The 23,729-nt window shown below is 45.9% G+C and overlaps 1 protein-coding gene across 1 annotated transcript in view; it reads left to right on the plus strand.

Annotated features, from left to right (window-relative positions):
* DSCAM (DS cell adhesion molecule) overlaps window positions 1-18,193 on the plus strand; it is a 636,673-nt gene extending 618,480 nt beyond the window's left edge. The window contains exons 31-33 of the mRNA XM_066370162.1: window positions 1,246-1,443; window positions 2,952-3,254; window positions 17,233-18,193. Coding sequence (XP_066226259.1) covers window positions 1,246-1,443; window positions 2,952-3,254; window positions 17,233-17,585 — 854 coding nt within the window. The 3' untranslated portion in view covers window positions 17,586-18,193. The remainder of the gene's footprint in view (window positions 1-1,245; window positions 1,444-2,951; window positions 3,255-17,232) is intronic.
* Window positions 18,194-23,729: the final 5,536 nt, after the last annotated feature.

Below are 23,729 nucleotides of genomic sequence, written 5' to 3' on the forward strand. Positions count from 1 at the left end.
GACCCCTCCGGTGTCCAACAGTTTGTGCTGCTAGGGCATCTTTTCCTTAGTTCACCAGAGTTGAGCAAGGAACTCAGTCTACCCCACTGACTTGTTGCCTTTGTCTCTGGGTTTAGAGAAAATGAAACCCATGTGACGGCAGCCCATATATACACAAACCCATGTGCTTTGGAAGATGGTAGACAATGACATCCAGACCCTCATTAACCACTGAATATCCACATTGAAAATCCAAGTCTTTGTCAAAGTCCCGGCAATTTCATTGATCAGTTAAGCTACCAGATACAAAGGTCTAAGAGAGTGTTTGGACAAAATGGTATTGTCCCTCTACTCCGGGGACTTGAAATTAATGGCAAGGCAGTAAGTCAATATGAGAAAACAATACTATGGGAGATGGCCATGTGAGTTTCCTGGGGTTGCTGCCACAATGAACCACAAACTGGATGGGTTAGACCAGAAATTATTGTCTCACAGTTCCGGAGTCCAGAAGTTCAAAGTCAAGATGTCAACAGCTGCATGTTTTCTCTGAAACCCATAAGGGTGGATTCTTTCTCATTTCTTCCTAGTTTCTAAAGGTTGCTGACAATCTTTGATGTTTGTTGGTTTACAGCAATAACACTCCAGTCTCTGCCTCCATCATCCCATGGCCTTCTCCCCTCCTGTGTCTGTCTTCTCTTCTTATAAGGACACCAGTCATGTTGGATTAAGGGCCCACTCTACTCCAGTGTGACCTCATCTTAACTAATTATACCTATCTGCAGTGATCCTATTTCCAGATAAGATCAAATCTTTTAGGAGGACACAATTCAACCCATAACAACACTGGAAGGTAGGAAAATTGTAGAAAGGAAGCCACATGAGAGCATGTTTGGCTGAGGCCCCTTGTATGATGGAAGATGGTAGGGTGGTTCTCAGGAAGTTTAAGTGATACACATCAGGTCGTGAAACTTAATTAATATTAAGAGACAAAAGCAGGGATCAAATCTGTAAAAACTGAGTCCAATTCTAATGTTCCTTTTCTTACAGGGCTTGCTCACATACTTAAGAATCACATGAATGTATCAGGCCATGGAGGAAAGGAAATTAATACTTTGGACAGGGGTAGTCAGGGAGGGCTTCCTGCAGGCATGAGCCCCGCAGGGTGGGTCATAGGGCTAAGTCAGGAGCACCACACTCAACACCTTTAGCACAGCAGACCACACAGCTCTAAAGACTAAGACAAACACTGTTATTGATTCTTCACAGATCCCACCACCAGAAGGAACGCCAAGGCTGGACCCACAGCAAGAAACCGGTACGCCAGCCAGTGGACCCTCAACAGACCCCACCCCACCATTTCAGCACACACCCTCACCACAGACTGGAGGCTGCCAACGCCCAGGGCTACAGGATCAATGGACAAGGAGAGTGACAGCTACAGCGTCAGTCCCTCACAAGACACAGGTAGGGCCTGCCCACCTGCTCCTCAACCCCAAGGTTAGGCCCTTTATCTGACAGACACCAGTACACTGTACAGCCTTGCTGACATCCAGGGGTCAGTGACTTCTCAGCACACAGTCACCAGGCATCTAGTTTTTAGGTGTCTCAAATCTCAGGTCTGTGCTGCATTCCGCTTGCCATTCCCACCCTGCTGACAGGAACTTACACTTTTACCATTCCACCCACACAATTGCAGCAATTTCTGATTACACTCTGAGGGTGTCTTACCCATTACCCTCTCCGAGATTAAGACACTGCACTTGACATTACATGACAAGTTCAGAACACCCTCTAGGGTGAGCCATTTGACAACTAAGCAGGGGTTGATTATAAGGTAAGTTATCTAGTCTCTGCCATCCACCACCAAGATTGTGCTTCTGAGAGAAGACAGGGCCTAAAAATAGCACTGGATTGCCTACCCCGCCCCCATCTTAAATTAAAAAAAAAAATCATCTAAACCTAATAGCTGCAGGAAATTTTAAGACTCACTTTCTTTTGTTCTGGATAATATACTGCAAAAAATAGTGTTCCCAGGATGGAGTGTCAGTGTATACCTTTATTTATTTAATTTTTTTTTTACTTATATATTTATTTATTTATTTGAGACAGAGGGAGAGTCAGAGAGAGGGATAGACAGGAACAGACAGACAGGAACGAAGAGAGAGATGAGAAGCATCAATCATCAGTTTTTCATTGCGACACCTTAGTTGTTCATTGATTGCTTTCTCATATGTGCCTTGACCGCGGGCCTTCAGCAGACCAAGTAACCCCTTGCTTGAGCCAGCAACCTTGGGTCCACTGCGCCACTGCCTGGTCAGGCAATATACCTTTGTTTTTATGGCTGTTATTTCTCTTAGAAGAGTCTCAGAGTTCCACAGAGGCAACTACAGAACTCTGAAACTCATGGGCTTAAACTGCAGAGAATTGTCTGACCAGACACACCCCTTTCAGTCCTGATGGTTTTCTAGTCCCCATAAGGGGGAGAGGGGCAGCAGATACAAAGCACAAGTCCCAGCACAAGTCCCATTCTGCCTAGTGGCCTATTTCCTTGCAAAGTCACAGCTCTGTATCTAACACCCTTCAGGTCTCCCTGGCCTTGTCCACCAAGGCTGGAGGAGCTGAGCCTCCCAGCCACAGTCATTCATGCCCATTACAGAGTCTCTATGATACAAATCAATTTGGACAAATGAGTAGGGAGGGGGCCCTGCAGGTCATTTATGTGCATTCCCAATTGTTTTCATGAAAAGCGGAATTTTTGAAGTGGGATGCATTCCTGATTGGTGGTAATGTCCCAGGCTGGCAGACTGAGCCCCCTTTGCTGAGGCTTATGAAGCTGGCAGACAAAGACCCAGGACTTCTGCTGGGTTGTGCTGTGACCTGGGATAAATAGGCACACGCCATAGAGGGCCAGCGGTCTGTGCAAACCAAGAGTGGTAACTCACCCTCCATGTTCTCTCTGCTGCATGGCACAGATCGAGCTCGAAGCAGCATGGTCTCCACAGAAAGTGCCTCCTCCACATATGAAGAACTGGCCAGGGCCTACGAGCATGCCAAGATGGAAGAGCAATTGAGGCACGCCAAGTTCACCATCACCGAGTGCTTCATCTCGGACACATCATCCGAACAGTTGACGGCAGGGACAAATGAATACACAGACAGTCTGACCTCCAGCACCCCTTCAGAATCGGGGATCTGCAGGTTCACTGCGTCTCCCCCCAAACCTCAGGATGGAGGACGAGTGATGAACATGGCGGTTCCAAAGGCACATCGGCCAGGTGAGAGAAGACACGTGTGTGCGCAGTTGTTCAGGGAGGTTCCTCTTTCCCGAGTCACACCTGTCTGCCTTGAGCCCTCTTGGTGTTGAGACTAGGTCTTCTGTTTACTGACTACAGCACAGTGAACCATGCCAAAGCTATTGCCTTACAACAACAACAACCACTTACTTGTTTGCAAGTCTGAAATTTGCTCAGTGCTTCAATGGGGAGGTTTACTGGGGACTGGAGGAGCCCCCTCCAAAGTGGCTCTGTCCCCTGGAGAGATGGCACTAGCCACATCTGCCCTATGTAGGTTTCTCCATCACAAAATGTTTTGGGCTTCCTCATATCATAGTGACACTGTTCTAAGAGCCAGTGTGCTGAGAGACAGATAATAACAATGACCAATTTTTTAAGACTGGGGCTGGCAAGTGACATATCACTTCTGCATATTCTATTGTTCAAGGAGCCAAGACTCCAGAGAGGGAGATTTCCCCCCCAACCACCACTTAATGGGAGGAGCGTCACACATACAGGGCTGGGTTTTAAAACTGCTTTCCTGGGGGCTTCAAAGGAGAGAGTTCCTCCAATGCACCAGCATCTGGGATGGTTTTTTTGTTGTTGTTGTTGTTTTGTATTTTTCTGAAGCTGGAAACGGGGATAGACAGTCAGACAGACTCCCGCATGCGCCTGACCAGGATCCACCCGGCACACCTACCAGGGGGCAACGCTCTGCCCACCAGGGGGCGATGCTCTGCCCCTCCGGGGCTTCGCTCTGTCGTGACCAGAGCCACTCTAGCGCCTGGGGCAGAGGCCAAGGAGCCATCCCCAGCGCCCGGGCCATCTTTGCTCCAATGGAGCCTTGGCTGCAGGAGGGGAAGAGAGAGACAGAGAGGAAGGAGAGGGGGAGGGGTGGAGAAGCAGATGGGCGCTTCTCCTGTGTGCCCTGGCCACGAATCGAACCCAGGACTTCTGCACGCCAGGCTGACGCTCTACCACTGAGCAAACCGGCCAGGGCCATCTGGGATGCTTTTAACTGAGTCACTCAGCATGACAGTAACTGGCTGATTGATGTTCCATCCACTTATGTTCCATCTTTGCCTCGAGCCTGGAAGAGTGGTCTGAGTTTGTGAATGGAGCTGCAAAGGCAAAGGCCTGCAGGGGCTGGCGGACCATATAAATGAGTGAAGAGGCGATAGGGCAGGGGAAAAGGGAATGATGGGACATGTCTAGAGCAGCATGACCCTAGCAAGTCCCCACCAACTGATGCCAAGTGAAAATGGGGACTTTATGTGAGTGAGTTTTTATATGGACACACATTTTGTTTTTAAGTGTCTGCTCAGATGTTTGCAAAGCATTATGCAGGGCAAATAAAACACATCTTCAGACTGAATTCAAACCCAGGCAGCCAGTGGTAGTTATTCTCTGAAAAGTCACTTTTTTTTCTTCTTGAAATAGGGACCTATAAATGCCTGTAGGGTCCATCGCTTCTGGTTGAGTCCAGTTTTCTTTCTCTTTCTCCCCTGTCCTGAACCATGGTGCAGGCTCTATTTTAAAATTTTATCTCCTCTTTTAAATTGCTGCAGTTCCTTTGGGCTTTATGGTATCAGGCCCAGCTGAAATGAGCCTTATAAATGCATTAAAATATATAAAATAAGAATTGCCTATCTAGCAACTAATCTTCCAAACAGTGAAATATCCATACCAGCCGACAATAAAGAGGGATGGCTTCATTTATTTTCATTCTGGCTACCTCCTCAGGGAGACAATGAGCTGTTATTTCTGGTCGTTTTTATTTCAAGGATTTTGTTGACATTTATGTGCCGGGCACATGCAGGGAAATGTAAGACAAAGGCCAGGACTGTCTGTGGCCCTCCAGCCTGAGGGTGAGGAAGACAGAAGAAGAGAAAACATGCCTGTGGGCACGTTCCCAGCCTTGCTGGGCCTCAGTTACTGCATCTATAAAATGGAGAAACATTGTCCTCGTTACCCAGCAAGAGCTCACCGTCCTAGACGCATAGACACCAGTACAATGGCACCAGCTTTTGAGAAAAGAAAAAGCTCTGATTCCAAGGCTGAATGGCAAGGCGATGGGAGGCAAGGTACAACTCTGTCTCCCGGATCCAGGGTTCAGAGCAAGATTTAGGAGGACTCAGCACTGAATCTTCCTGGGCAGCAGGCCCTTTGCTTCTTGAAAGGGTTCCCCGTGTGCAGGTTTTGGTCCAGTCTTGGTCCTTTGGTTCTGGGGAGGGAGTGGGGGAGTTAAGGGTTTACAAGTGTGACTCTTGAGTGGTGTATCCAAGGTTTACACTTTGGTTCCCGGTTGTTAGAAACAGGACAGGAGCAGTCTAAGCTGGCTCTGTGGTTATAGACAGTGGTGCCTCTTTTACTGGGCTTGTGTAAGACGGATGTCGCGTATGCAGGTAGGGCAGTGAGCAGTTGTCTCTGTTTGCTGCCTATTGACATTGTTGTTAGAATTCCCAGTGACTCCAGCTGCTGGTTTATTTGGAGATTGTCACCTGCGCTGGCTCTCTTCCTCTTTCCTCCTTTTGTTCATTTTCCTTCAGCGCCTATTGCTGTCCCAGGAGGTATCCACCTCACCTGTGTATCCCCCAGTTAAGTATGATATGCTTCCATCTAAGGTTCATGGCCACCATCTCCCCTTCGCGGATGAGCCCCTGGTTACGGGACTGTCCTGTTGGGGGCAGCCTTAAAATAAGTAAAGGCTTGAGTTTCGTTCTGATGACTGGTTCCTATGTTGGGTTGATAGTGAAAGAACGTGTAAACCTTTCTCATGCCATTGTTGCCTGGTTCCATCAGCGCAATGAAAAGATTGCAGCTATGTAAGGTCTTGTCACCTTAATAGACTCTTTCAGCTAAAATGACTGTATCACATTAGGTGTGAATAATGTTTTAAATCAGTGAGCATCCTGAAGTTCACAAACTTTCTTTTGTCCACTCCAGATGACTATAGTGTTAGCATTTGATAGGCTTTTTAGAAAAAAAAAAAACTTTTATCCTTCGGAAGCTTTTCTGTTACTCCTTTATGATACCCCTAAATTTCACACTGGGCACAGAACCCAAGGTCACAATTTATTATCCTGCCAACGAGGGGCTGTGTCAGAATTAGCGGTTTCTTGAACTGTATGCCTATGTTTCCATGTGGTTCTAGGTGGTGGTCAGTCAGTATGTGTCTCTGGGCAGTCTTCAAACCTCTGGATATCTTTCTTCTCGCAGTCAGTTTCTCTATTTTGATTATCTTATTTTTTTTTTCCATTTAAAATACCAAGCTTCTAAACTCTACCAATGAGGATCAAGTTAAATGAACTTGGCTGAAGTATGGCTTCAGGAAGATAGGAAACATGTCCTGTATTTCTCTCCTGGTGCTAGCAGATATCTGGCAGCTGGCTGACTGTTCCAGAAACACATTTAAATGATTTAGTGAATTGAATATACACCCCTGACACTGTGTCTGGCATATAGTAGGTGCCTGATAAACTTTACTGAGCGAATGAATATATCAGAGTTGTGACAATGGTAAGGCGGGCCAGTTGGTTAAAATGTGACCATCATTAGGAATTATTAGCAAAATACCAGAGGACATTTAAGGGCATGTCATCTTCTAGTCTAAATTTAAGCAAAGTAATTTATTTTCTGTCCTTGCTCTTAACAAGTCTTCCTCAGACAGGGGGGCACTCCCCATGAAATGCGGGCTACTCATGCCTGAGGCAGACAGTAGGATCTAGCGGTAGGTGTTTAGTAATACCTGAATTTTAAGTTTGCTGCATTTTTAGGACTTGTGTATTTTAAACAAAATGCCAGGTGTGTAATTGTTCTGTTTTCTTCAATAAGAGATGCTGTTCCCATCTTTCTAAAGAAAAGAAAAAATAAAATAAAGCAAACAAACCAAACTCTCTATTCCTCGGAGGAACAGCTGGAAGGGTCAACAGTTTCTTTCCTCTTGGTCAAGATGGTGGCCAAGACTCTGATTACAGTCTTGAGTCTTGGTTTCAGGTAGCATCTTGAGCCAGTTTCTAAGGTTCTTGGATGACTGCTTCTTTATTCATGATGTTTACTCCATGCCATCAAGAGATGTCACTGCACAGAGCTACTTAAATCAAGTTCAGATATGCAACCTAATATGGCTTGGCCCTGCAAGCAGCAGGGGAAGCACCCACCCCTTGGAGCTCAGCTGTCACACCCCAGGACCCCAGCTGTGGGTGTGTACTCGTCAGTGGTTCCATGATGAAAGCAGTTGACCTCTTCCAGGTGGAAATGGCCAGCCTGCTGCTGGCTTGTTGGTTCTCTGAATAACCAGTTAGATGAAGTGGTTTGAGGATTTTAATTTTAGGATCCAACCATCCAAGCTCTCACACTCTCTCCTGGGTGTTTGTGCTCAACCATAAAGAAGAGTATGCAAAGTGACAGATGGGCTTTTACCTGAAGATAAGTGACCTCTAAACTAGGTCGCACCCTCTGACTGTGGCTGGCCTCCTTATTCTCAGTTTTCAGTGTGATCCTGACACTGTCCCCCAAGACATGTGGGCTCTTGAATCAAAATTAGATTCCAGAGATCTTCACTGCCAAATAGCCCCCTCCCGATCTCGCCCTACGCACCTCTCCCTCACCCCTGAGGATTTGAGCTCTGCTCCTGGCAGACCAACTGGAGCAGCACCCACTTCTTAACTCAAGCATCACACAAGTGTGTTCCCTCCTTCTTGTCCTTCTTTGCGTCGGGCAGCTGGGGCCCCCGGACTCAGGCTTGCATTCTCCTCTTATGTTTTATGCATCCATAAAATTCATTTTGAAACTTCTATCATGAATGTTACTCTGAGAGCTGTGGAAAGGGTCTCCTTCCAAATGTGAGTAGCTTTGATGCCTACACATGTGCCATGCACACACCATGTGTGCACACACAGGCATGCACACATACATACATGTGTGTGCATGCTTGTACACACATACATATACACTCAGACACCATGCGCATGCACACACTCACATACACAATGTTGCCCTGGCCTCCAGCCTTCTAGTGATGGCCCTGCTCCTGCCCTCCCAGCCCCTCCACTTCCTTTGCTTCCTTTGTTTCCTTCGCTTCCTCCAGCAGTGGGTGAGTGCCCACTCAGTAACCAGCCCTGCTTCAGGAACTAGGGATACAACAGTAGTCAGCATCTCATTGACACTGCTTTGAAGGTGCGTACATCCCCGGGGGAGACACACACTAATGAAGTAAATGAAAAGTTGCAGATCGTGGTAAGTGCTGGCAAGAGAAGACAATCAGGGGATAGTACAAAATCAGCAAGGGGGTACTTTGAAAAGGATGGTCAGGGAAAGCCTGGAGACATGAGACATGAGCTGAGATCTAAATAATGGATAGGAGAGAGAGAGCCAGGCAGAGATCTTAGGGATCAGTGGTCCAGAGGGAAGAAAGAAGATAAAGGTTTGGAGACAGCAATGACCTTGAGAGCAAGAGTTTATTCTGAGCTGCCAAACGTACCATCTTTCAAGTGCCCAATAAATTAAAGTTAAAAGGATCCTGGGGCCATTAACCTCACATAGTGTTCTTCATCCTCTGCTCTGGGTGGACCTAAATATTGGAATGTGCTCACCCTGGCTCCCTGCTAGTCAACCAAATCTCTCTGATGTGTGTTTGCAATTTGATGTTCTTACGAATCCAGCTGTAATTTTAGTCTAATGTCCCTGGGACACATAAAGTGATGGGAAGGTTTGTTCTGAAGGGTCCCAAGCCTGGAACTCTAAGCCCATTTGACATTTTCAGCCACCTCCTCCTTATCCTGCACTGGTCACAGCGCCTGTGCCCGCTAACCCTCCTCTCCTTTCTGCACTGGTCACAGCGCCTGTACCCGCTAACCTCTGCAGGTGCTTGCTGATCTAGTCCAGCTGCTGTGTGTCTTCTCATCCCCAAGTCTGGGTTTCTTGTGCCCCAACAGTATTTCTCTGACTCCTGAGCTCCTTAGCTAGCTCATTGGTTTTCTTGGCTGTCTTACTGGGGTTCGGCTGCTTTAGTTGTTGGGGAGACCACAGATGGCGGAAGGTAAGGAGGAGGCCTGTGCCTGACAGACCTGTGATGGAGAGGCAGGAGGGCTCCCTGCGTCCTGCAGAGTGAACAGAAGGAAGCTTCTAGATTCCAGTGCTGCAGATGGCAACGGAATGCTCACCACTGTGATTGTCTCTACAGAAACACAACTATATTGCACTCATTTATTCATTTCATATTTATTGAATATCTTCTCTGTGAAAAGATACTGCATTATATACTCAGACATAAAAGTGTTAATATATTAAACCAACGCTTCCCACAGTCTCCTTAGTTTATCAAAATAGCATGTCATATCATAGGCAGCAGACCAAGAGTTTCAAAGACATAAGACTGACAAATGAGAGGGTCAGAAAAACAAGGCAAAATCCAGCTTGTGGAAGATAGTCACCACCTGCGCACACGCACATGCACGTGTGCGCATGCGCACATACACACAGACAACACATGGCCCAGTAAGATGTCATGATGAGTCAAGAGCAACCTGAAGGTCCTGAGAACATACAGAAAGATAAGAAAAAGACATCAAAGACCATTGTCTTTCACTGTGGTCCCATATAGCTGGCACCAAGTTCTAATGCATCCTACTTCCCAAACTGAGAAGCCACGAGCCATAAATTCAAGTGAAGTAGCCAACCCTCTCACACTGAAATCCCTTGCGTGTCTTCCCACCACTCTCAAGATAATGAGCTCCAATGTCTGAAAGGATAGTCTTGTCTTCCTCACCAGTCATGACCCCTGCTCTCTGGGCTCCATCTCTCTATAAGCGTATACATATTTCCTCCATCTGCAGTTTTCTCCTTTCTAGGCTAACTCAGTCCTTCCACGGGATAGCTCAGTCCTTCTGTGGGATGACTCAAGATGCACAGGGTTGTTGAGACATGTCTGCCAGCCTCATGGTTGAGTGGGGACAAGGCCCCAGCCAGGGTTCCTCAGACCCAATGTGTGGGTTCCTGGTGGTCTCATGTGGGAGCTGTCCTTGAACCTCATGGCCCCTTTCTCACTGGGGGCTTCAAAGTCCCAGCTAATGAGTTCCAAGCTTGCCTAAAAGTCAGAGCAGGTTTTCCAATCCTGCTTTTTGTTCAGCTCTACTTCGGTTCAAAAGAAACTGGGAGCAGGAACAAGCTCTAAGCCCCACTTCTCACACAAGTATAGTTTTTAAAGTTCACCAGTGAGTAGGAGGGTGGCAGTATCAATGAACTCTTAAAAATGCATGAAGCCTCTAAAGTACAGGCCTAAAATGGGAATCAGATCTGTGTCCATGGACCTCTGATATCAATCTCGCATTATTTATTTAGGGGTTTTTCTGGTTGCCGTTTGGGAGCAAAGGTTCATTTACCAAGGGAGGTTGGTTTACTTGCTTTGGCTTTAATATTAACATAAAGAAGTGTTAGATCTCGCCCGCCTCTGTCATGGGCAGATCATAAGCTTCCCCACCCCCCGCCCTTGTTACCAGCTCTTTGAAGCTGAAGTGTGATTGCAAGTCTGGTTTTGTGATTTTCATTGATTGCTCGAATGCAAGGTTAACATTCTGTGCTTCTTACTTTTGCATTAATATCAAGCTTCATCCAAGCCAAGATATTCAACCTTGTTAGAAATTGATGAAAGCTCCTTTTTAGGTGGTCCTGGTGGAGAGGTGAGTCCCTAGAGACTTACTCTGAGGCACTTTCATTCCACACAAATTTGGATGTTTCACAGTTGCTAATAAACAGAAAGGAAGGCTAATTTCAGTGCACCTTGGAATTTGAGGTTCCCAGAAATGCATTTATTGGTTTCATACTTATTCCCAAATTCCTCACACAGATGTGCTTAACCAGTTTTCACTGGTGGAATAGTTCAGAGCATACAAAAGAATTGTTTAGGCTTAAAGGGGCCCTTAGAAATTAACATGCCAGCCTGACAGGCGATGGCGCAGTGGATAGAGCGTCGGACTGGGATGCCAAGGACCCAGGTTTGAGACCCCGAGGTCACCAGCTTGAGCACGGACTCATCTGGTTTGAGCAAAAGCTCACCAGCTTGGACCCAAGGTCACTGGCTCGAGCAAGGGGTTACTCGGTCTGCTGAAGGCCTGCAGTCAAGGCACAAATGAGAAAGCAATCGATGAACAACTAAGGTGTTGCAATGCGCAACGAAAAACTAATGACTGATGCTTCTCATCTCTCCATTCCTGTCTGTCCCTCTCTATCCCTCTCTCTGACTCTCTCTCTCTGTCTCTGTAAAAAGAAAAAAAAAGATATTAACATGCCAGCCCTGGCTGGTTGGCTCAGCGGTAGAGTGTCAGCATGGCATTTGGAAGTCCCGGGTTTGATTCCTGGTCAGGGCACACAGGAGAAGTGAATATCTGCTTCTCCACTCCTCTCTCTCTCTATCTCTATCTCTCTTCCCCTCCTGAAGCCATGGGTCAAATGGTCTGAGCAATCTGGCCCCGGGCACTAAGGATGGCTCCATGGCCTCACCTCAGGCACTGAAATAGCTCGGTTGCTGAGCAATGGAGCAGCTGCCCCAGATGGGCAGAGCATTGCCCTTATAGGGGTCTTACTGGGTGGATCCCACTTGGGACACATGCAAGAAAGAGTCTGTCTCTACCTCCCTGACTCCTGCCTCTCACTTGATAAAATAATAATAATAATAAAAGAAATTAACATGCCCCCTTTAATTGACTAAAAATAATAAGTTAAACTGAAAGCATTCACAGAACTATCCAGAGGCAGAGGCAGGATTTTGACATAAAACTCAGAACTCCCTGATTCACCTCATTCCATTGCTCCAAGCTCCTGCCTGTCAGATCAAGTTGGAAGAGGAGCATCTGGCTGCTGCTCCATGTGGCCCATACCTCATTTTCCCATAAAGAACTGAGGTCATAACTCCTTGTGGACTAGATGAGGCTGCAGAGTATGAGTCCCTATCCTGATTGAGTTCAGTGTTTCTCAAGTGAAATAAGGATCCACCTGGAAATACGCACTTAGACCATCCAGAGTCTCTCGGCAGCAGGGTCATTCCGGTTGGGACTATCCTCTGCATAGCAGGGTACTGAGCAGCGTCCTGGCTGCTCATCCCTGCAGCCTTCCTCTGTCCAGCAGAAGGTGATAGCTAGCCCTTCCCTCAACTGTAACCACCCAAAATGTCTCAGTCCTAGCCAGATGCCCCCTGGGCAAAATCACCCACAGCTGCGAATTGTTGGTCCAGACTTGAGACATCTTCCCCTGATATCTGCATAGTGAATGGCAGTAACCATTGTCTGAGAATAGAATCATGGAATGCACACCCATTATAGATTTTCTGAATTGATTGCATTCTTGTTCTGTTTTGGTATTGATTTTGCCCTTCCTCTTTCAGAGCTGAAATGCGTTCAAACTGTGTATATGAATCTGACTCTATTGAGACAGTTCAGGAAGCTTTGCTTTCCTGATAGGAAGGGGGATTCTCCTGAGTTTTTACTAAAGAGAGGTAGGTTTAATACAGCAGTTTTCACACAGTCGAGCCAGCCATGGCCTGAAGGCCCCATGGGGGAAGCAGCAAACTTCCAGCTCTATCCCCTGATGGATGTGGCCCTGCCAGACAGTCTGCTGGTTCAGGGCTGGAGGCAAGGAGTCGTTACTGCACTAGTGAGCAATGCAGTTAGGAACAGAGGGGGAGATCGATGCTGACTTATTTAGTCTGAACTTTTGTAAACATTAGTGGTACCAGAGGTCCCCAGAGGGCAGTGACAGGGAATAAGAAATGAACCATTATGTCAGTAATAAGGCATACCATGGAAAGAATGGCTAAATCGCCCCTAGTTCCTCGGGGCCTGAGTCAGAGGAGCAGGCGGCCTCCAATGGCATGGGGTGAGGGGGAAGCTTGTGTTCTGGGAGGCTTCAGGTCAGTGAGACAAAGCAGAGAAATGCTGCCATGCACAGATGCCCCAGGGAGGGTGGGCCATCACTGTCAGGCCAGGGGACCCCTAGGCCTCTCGTCACCTGTAACCTACCTGTGTTCTCATTGTGCTGCCTCCTTGTCCTCTCTCTTCACTGTCTCTGCCACATCCCATGATTCAGTTCACTTGTTTCTTTTCCCACCTGCCTTTCTCTGTTTGTCTCCCGGTTTCATCTCTCCCTTGTCTGTCTCCATGTTTCTTCCCTCTGTTTCCGTGTGTGTTTGTGTGTGTGTGTGTGTGTGTCCGTCCATCTCTCTGATCTCTAAACTCAGAGAGATTGTGAAGAGGAAATCTGGAAAGAAAAACAAGGAGGCAGAAGTTAAATAACAGACCATATAAATCCTTGCTAAAAATAGACATGAATGCCACTGTAACAGATTTCACTAGAGTCAGCCCTAAAGCCAGGCTGTGGCTCCTGAGGTTCCTTGCTAATTAGCAATAGATATGGTGTCCCATGGAGCATGCAGAGGGTTGAGAGGTGAGGGCAGATCAGACAAATGCCTTCAAAGAGGCTTCTGCTCCCGGTTGGAAAAGATTCCAGAAGAGCCACGTCTAACCTAACCCTGAGGGGTCTTTGGGGGCCAGATGGAGAAGCATCTACTTTCCCAAGCAGCAGGGAAACTGGATGAAGTAACTCTGGCTTGGCCTCAGTAGAGAAGGAAGGACAGATGACAGGGTAGCCCACAGAAGGGTTCCTATGAGCTCAGACCACAGGAGGGGACTGTGTAAACAACAGCCATGTTGGCTCCTGATCATGAAGGAGAGAGTCCTCCTTTCCCATGCTTGAGGGAAGCAGACTGCCACCTTACAATAGAACTTTCAGAGAGACTTCACGTGATGTTCCCCTGCCCACCCAAGCCAAAAAGGAAGGACATTTGTGTTAGTGTCCAGTGGCTGCTGTAACAAAGTACCACAAACTTGGTGACTTAAATCTACACAGATTTATTCCCTCACAGTTCTGGAGGTCAGAAGCCCAAAATAAAAGTGTCAGCAGAGATATGCCCTCTCCAGGAACCCTTGGAAATAATCCTTCCTGGCCTCTTCTGGTTTCTCTTGGGCCCAGGCATTCCTTGGCTTGTGGTCACATCACTCCAACCTCTACCTCCATCTTCACTCCGCCACCTTTCTCTTCTCTGTGTCTCAGATCTCCCACTGTCTGTATCTTACCTCACTGGATTTAGGACCCACCTTAAATCCGGATAATTTCATCTCAGGATCCTTAACTTAATTACATCTGTAAAGACTCTCCAAATAAGGTCACATTCATAGATTCTGAGGGTTAGGACATGGACACATTTTTGGGTGAACACTAATTAACCTACTAAAGACAGAAAAGAAGGATAAAAAAGAGTTCCCAGCTCCTTTCCCTGGTGGATCTCCAGCCCATAACTTTGGCCCCTCTGATAAGGAAGAATCTGACAGCATTTTTTCACATGCATTATCTAATTCAAGCCTCACCATCACCCTACATGGTAGGTTTGGCTGTTGGTCCTATTTTATGAATGAGGAAACTGAGCCTAGAGTTCGATCAGATTAAATGTGAGCAATGTCATCCAGACCTCTATGTTTAATCACTACTGTTATAATCATTGTTCAGTTTCTGTGTACAAAACAGGAGGGCAAGGGGGTTAAGAAAAGCAGGTGCCCATATCCAAAAGGTCACCACAGTTCTCTGCTTCACGTCTCTCTTTCAGGAGTGATGTGTGCAGGGGTTGTCTCTGTAGGCGTCTGAAGAACATACAAATGGATGGATGATGAGAGAACCCCATTTCCCAACTGGTCCTTGGACTAGCACAGGGGGTAGGATTTTAATGGATACGAAGTGTCTTTAATAAACAAAGTTCATCACTGATGACGCTGGTGCTTCCTTCTGTGTGAGTGCATGAATGATTAAGAGAGCTCATTTGCAGCATTCACACTGTTGAAAGGGCAAATTCGGGTGCTAACCAGAAAACACACACTGTCGAAAGAGCTAATTAGAGCATCATGCAAGTTAATAAAGCTTTGCTTGAGAAACGGGATAACTCAGAAATAGTGGCTATTCAGAGTTACCTGGCAGACCTAGAAGCAAACCCCGGTAGGCTTTGTATAAAGATGTGGCACTGAGCTGTTGCCATTATCCAGACATTCTAGCTCTCACTGATCTTTTCTAGCTATCCAAACCCTCTTGATCACTGAATCTAAAGTAGGAACCCCTGCGGGCTGCAGCAGGTAACATGGGCTTTGTCATTTGGTTCGCATACATTTGTTCCATGTGATCTAGGACCTGAGCATCCTGCAAGCCAGCTGGGACCAAGACGTGATTGCTTTTTAAGAGTTTAATAAGCCCAGTTCATTCAGTGGGGAGCTGCTAGGGTAGAAACTCATTCCCCAGCCTGTGACAACACATTACAAATATGTCAAGTGTTCAAGATTTAGTTGGATCTCAGAAATAACATAAGGCATTCTTGACCTACATTTTTAAATAACCCTGGAGGTAAATGAATACCATATTGTGTCAAGTATTTTTAAAAAATACTAAGAAATCTTAATAAATAAGAAATACTAAGTCATGTTAATAAATAAAAGAGCAAATTAAAGTGCTTAAGATAGTTATTTCTAGGAAATTGGATATATAAAAATTCACAAATTTCAAGATTTGGTAAATTAGAGTATGTTGATTCATATGTAAAAGGTTCTTCACACAACAAAAGGATTTTCCAGTTTATTTTTTAATGACAGCTGTTAATGTTTTTATGATGTTTGTTTGCTAATAATTAACCCTCAATAGAGAAAATGAATAATCCATTACCAAAACTGAAGATAAATAATTTTCCATGTCATTGTAAAAGGCATTCAAGACATGAGGTTTCATTTATTTTTTAATTAAATACTTTCATTTTTCAGAAATAAGACTAGTGCTCATCACAAGATATGCCTGGATCTTCGACCTTAAAATCAGTAATGACAGACCTCATACCACCATTGCTTCTAAGCCTGACTCCGGATACATCGTTACCAAAACTTTTTCACAAGAATGCCAAATTATGTAATTTCTTCCTCTAAGAGTGTTATGCGAATTATTGTCAAGGTATTTATTATTGGGCTTCCCTTTGGCCCAGTTCACCACTGTATGAAACCAGTGTTGAATTTGAGTACCTTTGTATTTATAGAGCCAAATCCAAAGTGTCACTGGCCCATTTTCACCAAAAGCAATCAGAGAAATCTGGTAGTTTCAAAGTCACACAATTTTGTGGAATTCCCAAGACTAGACCCAATGGTCCATTATTTTTCCTTGTCACCCCTGCCCCCTCCTCAAGCCCTGAGCCTCCCCCTCACTCCCTGCCCTAAGCTCTTCCCATCACACGTGGGAGTCGGTCTAACACATTTCATGAGTGGTGTGCACTGTAACCTCGGATGTAGTTTTTCTTTCCGTCATAAGCTTTGGAAGGATCTTGTTACCTCCCTCTGTCTGGTTAAAGCAGGAGTAGTCAATGTTTTATACCTAGTAGAATTTTCTAACCGCCCACTGGTTCCACAGTAATGGTGATTTATAAAGTAGGGAAGTAACTTTACTTTATAAAATTTATAAAGCAGAGTTACAGCAAGTTAAAGCATATAATAATAATTGTTTACCAAGTACTTTATGTCGGATTTTTGCTAAGTTTGGCAGAATAAATCTTTATAAAACAACTTACTGTAGTTAAATCTATCTTTTTATTTGTACTTTGCTCCACTACTGCCCACCATGGAAGCTGGAATGCCCACTAGTGGGCGGTAGGGATCAGGTTGACTACCACTGGGTTAAAGCATGACTTTGAATTGCCAGAATCAATGTACTGTGGAAAGGCGAGCACATTAGATGTGAGGGTGGCTCCACCTGCCTTTGCAGTAGGCTCTGATGAGGGTCCTTGACACCCTCACCTGGGCGCAGTGACATTTCCATCTCTGAGCCCTGAGCAGCCAATCATGTGCGCACCAGAGCCCTGGATACCTGCTCTCCAAATGAAAAAACCGACTAACTGCGCTGTGTTTCCTTACAGGTGACCTCATACACTTGCCTCCATACCTTAGAATGGACTTCTTGTTGAACCGAAGTGGCCCAGGCACCAGCAGGGACCTGAGTTTAGGGCAGGCGTGCTTGGAGCCTCAGAAAAGCCGGACCCTGAAGCGCCCCACGGTCCTCGAGCCCATCCCCATGGAGGCCTCCTCCTCCACATCCTCCACCAGAGAGGGACAGCAGTGGCAGCAGGGGGCCGTGGCCACATTACCTCAGCGAGAAGGGGCAGAGCTGGGACAGGCAGCTAAAATGAGCAGCTCCCAGGAATCGCTGCTCGACTCCCGGGGCCATTTGAAAGGAAATAACCCCTATGCGAAATCGTACACCCTAGTATAACAGACAGCTTGACTGGACAGCGCTTGTAAATACGATTTAAAAAAAAATTCAATCAAAGCTACCTTTTTTTTACGGAATTCCAATATTTATAATTAAAGAAAATTGCCAAAATATATTAAAAAAAAAACCCAGAAAATACTGAAACCACAGACAGTGCGAAGACTCTCCTGCTTTTTTTCTCTCTGAGTGTGAGCTCCATCCGCCTGGGCATCTGATTTTTTGGGAAAGAAGTCCAGTTTTATGACCTTCACAGGCTACTGCATTTTTACTGATTTTCTACACCGTGCATGGGGGACTAATTAAACCTTCTAACGGGAAGTGCTATCACACGAGATTCAAGAAAGAAAATGGGGGGGGGGGGGAAATTACGCTCTTTGCGAATTGACAAGGAACGTTGATTTGGGGGCAAGGGGAACTTTTAGTCATGTTTGCATACCCTTTCTTTCCCATTAGAAACTGGGTCCTCGATCCGACCATCTTCTGTTGTTAATTAGGATGAGTGCCGTCAGTGAAGGGGAGGGGGGAGTCAATTTGGTTTCCTTTTTTTGTTTGTTTGTTTGTTTATTTTTTAATTTAAAGAGACACTCTTTGCATTTTGTCTAAGTGAAATAAAGAAGAAAAGGTTGTCTGCCTTTATTTCAATGTCTACTTCTCTTGTCTCCTCCTGATTGCTGGGCCCTCCTTCCTACGGATGCTGGTGTTTGCAAATGCTGGGACTGAAGCCAGAACCCAATGGGATAAGTCAGAGAGGCTGACCATGCTTGGAACTCCCTGGGAATGTTGAGGGAGAGCACAGAATGCACCTCTGATCTCGGTCTTAACAAGGGGCTGACCAGGGATTCTAAGCCTCCCAAAGGGGATGCTTCTTGCCACCTGGCCCTCTAGCCAGACTAGAAGTCAGCAATCGATGGCCTGTGAGCCAAATCCAGCCCACTGCTGTGTTTATAAATAAAGTTTTATTGGAACACAGCCACATGCACCATTTGCCTTTTGTTGGTTTTGTGCCACAGTGGTGATGTTGAATAGTTAGTCACAGCAGAGATATAGTATGACCTGCAAAGCTGAAAATGTCTACCATCTGCCCCACTACAGAAAAAGTTTGCCAACTGCTGCTCTAGTGTCCCACGTTTAGCCTCAGCTTGCTGGAGAAAGGAAGGGAGGGCCAGGAGGCATCCATGTGCCCTCCCCTCCGGGACCAGTCCTGGTGCTCTGTGACTGGTATCTGAATTTGCAGTAGTTGTTGCATCTGAGTAGTTGTTGCCTCCAATTCACTGTCTTGTGCCCAGAGGAAAACCAGTCAATAGTAAGTGATGATTCTCTAAAATCTGACTTTGAACCTTCCTTCCTCTCAGTTTAATGATTTACCATTGGGCTCATCCTAACAAAGGACTTCCTCTTAAATAGTATGAAGGGCATTCTTTGTTTACAGCCCAGACAGAGTGTGCTATAGGAAGAGTATGTCATCCTCCCAAACAGCCTTCCAGATTCTCTTCCCTAGAAGGGCAAGATAACCAGGACTCCAATTCAGAAGTTTGGCACTGAACAGAAAAACGTGGTCAGATAAATGTCGTGAGTGCTCGGTTGCCCAGGTAATAGACTGCACAAGACCATTCTTCGCCCTTAATCATCTCTTAGGCTCCCCTTTAAGCACAAGCTGGTTCCAGTTATTATCACCTGGGAACATGTTCAGAAGATTCTTTCCTTCCTTCCTTCCTTCATCCCTCCCTCCTTCCCTCCCTGTGTAGTTTCCTCCTTCCCTTCTTCCTGGTCCCTTTTCCACTCTTTCTTGTTTTTATTCATTTGGGGGGCAGGTCCGCTTGCCTACTTAAATTCAGTGACACTGAGTGCCTACATGAAGGGCCCAGGACCATGTCAAGAGTGCCTTCTGGGACTGACATTAGGTGACTCCGTAGATGTCTAGTTTTTTTTTCCTTGCTACAATTTCAGAATTTAATCTGTGTTGACAGCTGATTCGGTGTGCCCTCAAAGACTGCTTTTCTATGCAAAAGAAATGAAATGCTACTTCCTGGGGAAATAAAAGCTCTATCTTTCTTCAATCTAAAACTTCTATATTTCCCCCAATTCAAAAGCTTTCCTTTTTTTATTTTTCTCTCTCAAGCTGTGCAAAAATAAAAAATTCTACATCATGTCTGCTTCTGAAATGGATTGCTTTCAAGAATGCTGCCTTGAAAATACTTATTAAAATGGACTCGATGTGTAAATACTGTACCAAAAAGTCCACCTCCCACTCTCAAGTAAGGACCCAGTGTTCATGTCCAGCAGGAGGCCCAGATCTGTGCATTAAAGGGGCACTGTGTATTTAAAAGACCATTTTTGAGAGTAATAATAATTAATTTTCTTCTGGACCTCTGCCTGTCTCTCATCTGATTTATAGTGTCTTTGAGAAGTCATTTTATTAGTCTAAGGTCTGTAGCCATATTGCTCTATCTTGGTGTGGCGAAACTCAGATAAATTCTTTATCCTTCATCCAATAGCTATAGGGACAATAGACTATAGCTATTCTGTCAATAGGCTGGGTTCCCCCCAAGGCATCCATCTGGCTGCCAGTCTGACAAACACCTATCTTCTGAATGAGCAAGGCCTTCGTACGCAGCCAGAAAGCCACAGAGCACTCCGCTCACACCTGCAGGAACCCAGGTGCCGCCAGTCAGTTCTCACACCCACCATATCCATGTCTGCCATGACCACTCATGAAGAAAAGAGGGTGCAGAAGTAAAGATGGGCAAAGAGGGGAGTGAGGTGAGATTAAGTGGTCACAGGCTAGCCTAGACAAGCTCCAGTCCCACCATCTTTGTGCCCATGTTACCAATCTGGATAATATCTTAAGACACAGAAAACACTTTTGCTTAAATTGTCCTTAAAATACAGAGGGTGGGGCAAAAGTAGGTTTACAGTTGTACCTGAAACACAGACTTTATTCTTATATTATTATTTATAAATTATTGTATTCTTTTCCATGCAGATCTACTTTTGCCCCACCCTGTAAGCCATAGACCACCTCTCAGTTAAGCTCCATCAGAACTGGACCTTGACCCATATGCCAAAAGCTTCATGAGATTTTTAAGAAAATAACCAAGGCCTTCCAGAGAAGGTGTGAACTCTGAATCTGTGTCCAGCAATGGTAGGGAACAGCCTCCAGAGACGGACTAGGACAGGGAACCCAAGTACCAGCTTATTATAGATCATTTATTGAGAAAAGTTTAGTAGGAGCTAACAGTATATCCATATTCCAGAGCCTTTTTTACCTCTCTAAAGAATGTGGCCCACAGGGTATCATCAGCTCTCTGATGGTCACTTGGGAAGAGTAAGTGCCAACAATTTAACATCTAGGGGTCCTGAGCCTCACGTTACTTCTCCACCCATGGGTCCATGACCTGTCAATCCCAGGGCCAGAGCAACAAGACTGGAGTGCAGGGAAGGGTTCTGCAGCTCTTGGGAACCACGCCACCACATCTCTAACAATGGCTGGAATGAAGAAGGCATCTTCAGGCCTGGGTCAGACTGTGCTTGTTACTCTGTGTGTGTCTGTTCGAGAAGATTTTGACAGTGAGGCTCTTGAGTAGCCTAAGGAGTTGCTGAGTCAGATGAGCCTGACCTAGGAAAGAAGTAGGTGACAAGTAAGAAGGACAAGATCCTGGCTGAGCCGAGCCCTTCATGCTGGTGAGTTGGAACTGAAGACTGGATGGACTTCAGGTTTCCTTGGGTCATTCCATTGTCATCAAGCCTGGGAGTGGGGAATAACCACTAAGAGACTATACCTAACAAGGCTTTAATGCTTGTGTGCATATTCAGAGCAGAGCTGTTGACAGGTCCTACTCTGTGTTTTCTTTTCAACGATGTTTGCACGACAAATAATCTTGGAACAGGGAGATCTATCTCTCAGCTGGGCGAAGGCAAATTTGACTGCTGACCAGGGTAATGAAAACAAGGTTTCCCTGTGACACAAAGGTTGGCAGGTTTGCCAGTAGCCCCTCTTTAAATGTTTGGGGTTTTGTTGGCATGAGGCACAGGCATCCCAACCCTCATCTCCCCTGTCTGCCTGGGTGGTCTCACACGGGCTCCCTAACATCCCAGATCTCCATGCCACTCTGATCCCAGTGCCGCCCTCCCTGGACACCCTGGTTAATGCCACACCCAGCCCCTCCTGGGTGTGGCGTCCCCTGCATCCTCTCAGCCTATCTTTCCACTCCCTTGTCATCTCTAACTTACTGCATCATTAACTTCTTTAGAATTTATTGACTTTCATTCTCTGTGTCCTGCCTCTGAAATGTCAGCTCTGTGAGGACAGAATTCTTCATTTTGTTCACTTGTGTTCCCAATTTCTAGAATAGTAAGTACCTGGCCCACAGGAGGTATTCTATAAGTATTTATTGAATTGGGAAAAAAAATTGGGGGTGTTCTAAACTCAGGGTTCCTCAGCTGTAACACCAACCTGCTGTGTGCACAGTGCCACTGGGGCTGGTCTGCATCACCCCATGGGCCTTGGGGGTACAGGGCAATGCATGCCAATTGCTGAACCGTGAGGACTAACACAGTCCCTAATCCGGGCATCTTCTGTCTTCTACCAGCCGCATGGAACTGTGGCAGGCCAACTTGTTAGCTTCCACAATGCTAAGGATCGGAGGTCCTCTACGGTTCTTTACAACAACCGACTAGACACGGGAAGCACCAACTCCGTTCTCAGCTCTTTCCCAAGATTAGCTGCAGCTTAGACGTCTGGGTATGATCCACTCACAGTTTTTGCCATTTAGTGGCAATGTTGGTTTTGTTTTTTCCTCTTTTCAGTCTTTCACATTCAGGAAGAAAAAACCTGGAAAAAGTAGCTCTGAGCACATGGCGAGGGGTGCCTATTTCATCTCCGAAGAGAAGTTTGGCAAAGAAAGACAGCTCTGTGTGTTCCAGAAACTTCAAATCAACAACAGGAAGGAAAGGCAGTGTTTATAATCGCTGGCATTGTGCCGCTGACAGAGGGCTGTGTTCTGCCTCAAAGAGGCAGCGCTTCCAAGCAGAAAACAATGACAGGCACATACATCCATGTGAGTGTCCGGGGGGAAAGACGTTCAGAAGTGTCATTGGGGACAGCAGGGCCTAGAGCCACTCCATCACCTAGCCGGTTACCATGTCTGCCCTGGCAGGCAATCATAGGAAAGGCAGCATTTCCATCTGGGCTACTGGTGGGTCTGTTCTCAAAGAGGTAAGTCAGTGACTGTCCCAGTCTTTCATCCTCTGAGGTTCCCCTAATGGCTCAGCCCATGTGAGTGGGCTGAGTGACTCTCTCAATCAAGAGCAGGAATCTCCTCATCCTACTCTGCAGAGGAATATTTTAGTCATCTATTTAAAAGCTGCTTCTTGTGTCTAAATCCAGAATTTTAAGTGTCTTATCAAAGTGCAACTTTCTGAGATGGGGTGATGACAGTCCTGGGGTGCTGACCTAGCATTCGACCCCCAGGTATGTGGAACCCCCTTACTCTGAACGAGAGCACCATTCTTCATGCAATCACCATGCCCCACCTGGTGACACACAAACACATCCCACACACCATGCCAACAGCCCTCCAGCATTTATTTCTTATCCAAGGAGAGACTGCTCTGCCATTGTCCAAGAAGGTGACCTGCTGACAAGCCCAAGAGATGCACCCTGCACATGCAAAACAAAGCACCATTCAGGTAAAAATGTCCATGTTAAGGTGGATTTTATTTCTATGTAGCGTTAGCCTAACACTCTGCCTATTTCTCTGACTGCTTAGCCACATGATAAGATACATTCTTGTTCCACTGAAACTTTCACTTTTCTCTTAAAATTATTTCACAATCTTCAATATGGTGACTTAGTAGGAGGCACTCAGCCTACTCATGTGGCAAGAGTGAGTCCTCAACATCAAGGTTTTGAAGTTTCCAGTAAGAGTAAGAGTCTATTGTATCAAACCAAGCATAATGAGGATGCTTCCAACAAAGTCCATCAGAGCATGCAGGCAGGGAGCATTCACACAGCGATGGAGCTCACTGGAAAAGCTTCCAGAGTCCATCCTTGTCCAAGACTGTTCTCAAGTGTGTGTACCTACTGGCCTGCCTCATATTGCCCATTATGCCAAGCATAAAAAATTTTGTTTGTTTAATGACATC

This window comes from Saccopteryx leptura, chromosome 2 (genome assembly GCF_036850995.1).
Source record: "Saccopteryx leptura isolate mSacLep1 chromosome 2, mSacLep1_pri_phased_curated, whole genome shotgun sequence".
NCBI lineage: Eukaryota > Metazoa > Chordata > Mammalia > Chiroptera > Emballonuridae > Saccopteryx > Saccopteryx leptura.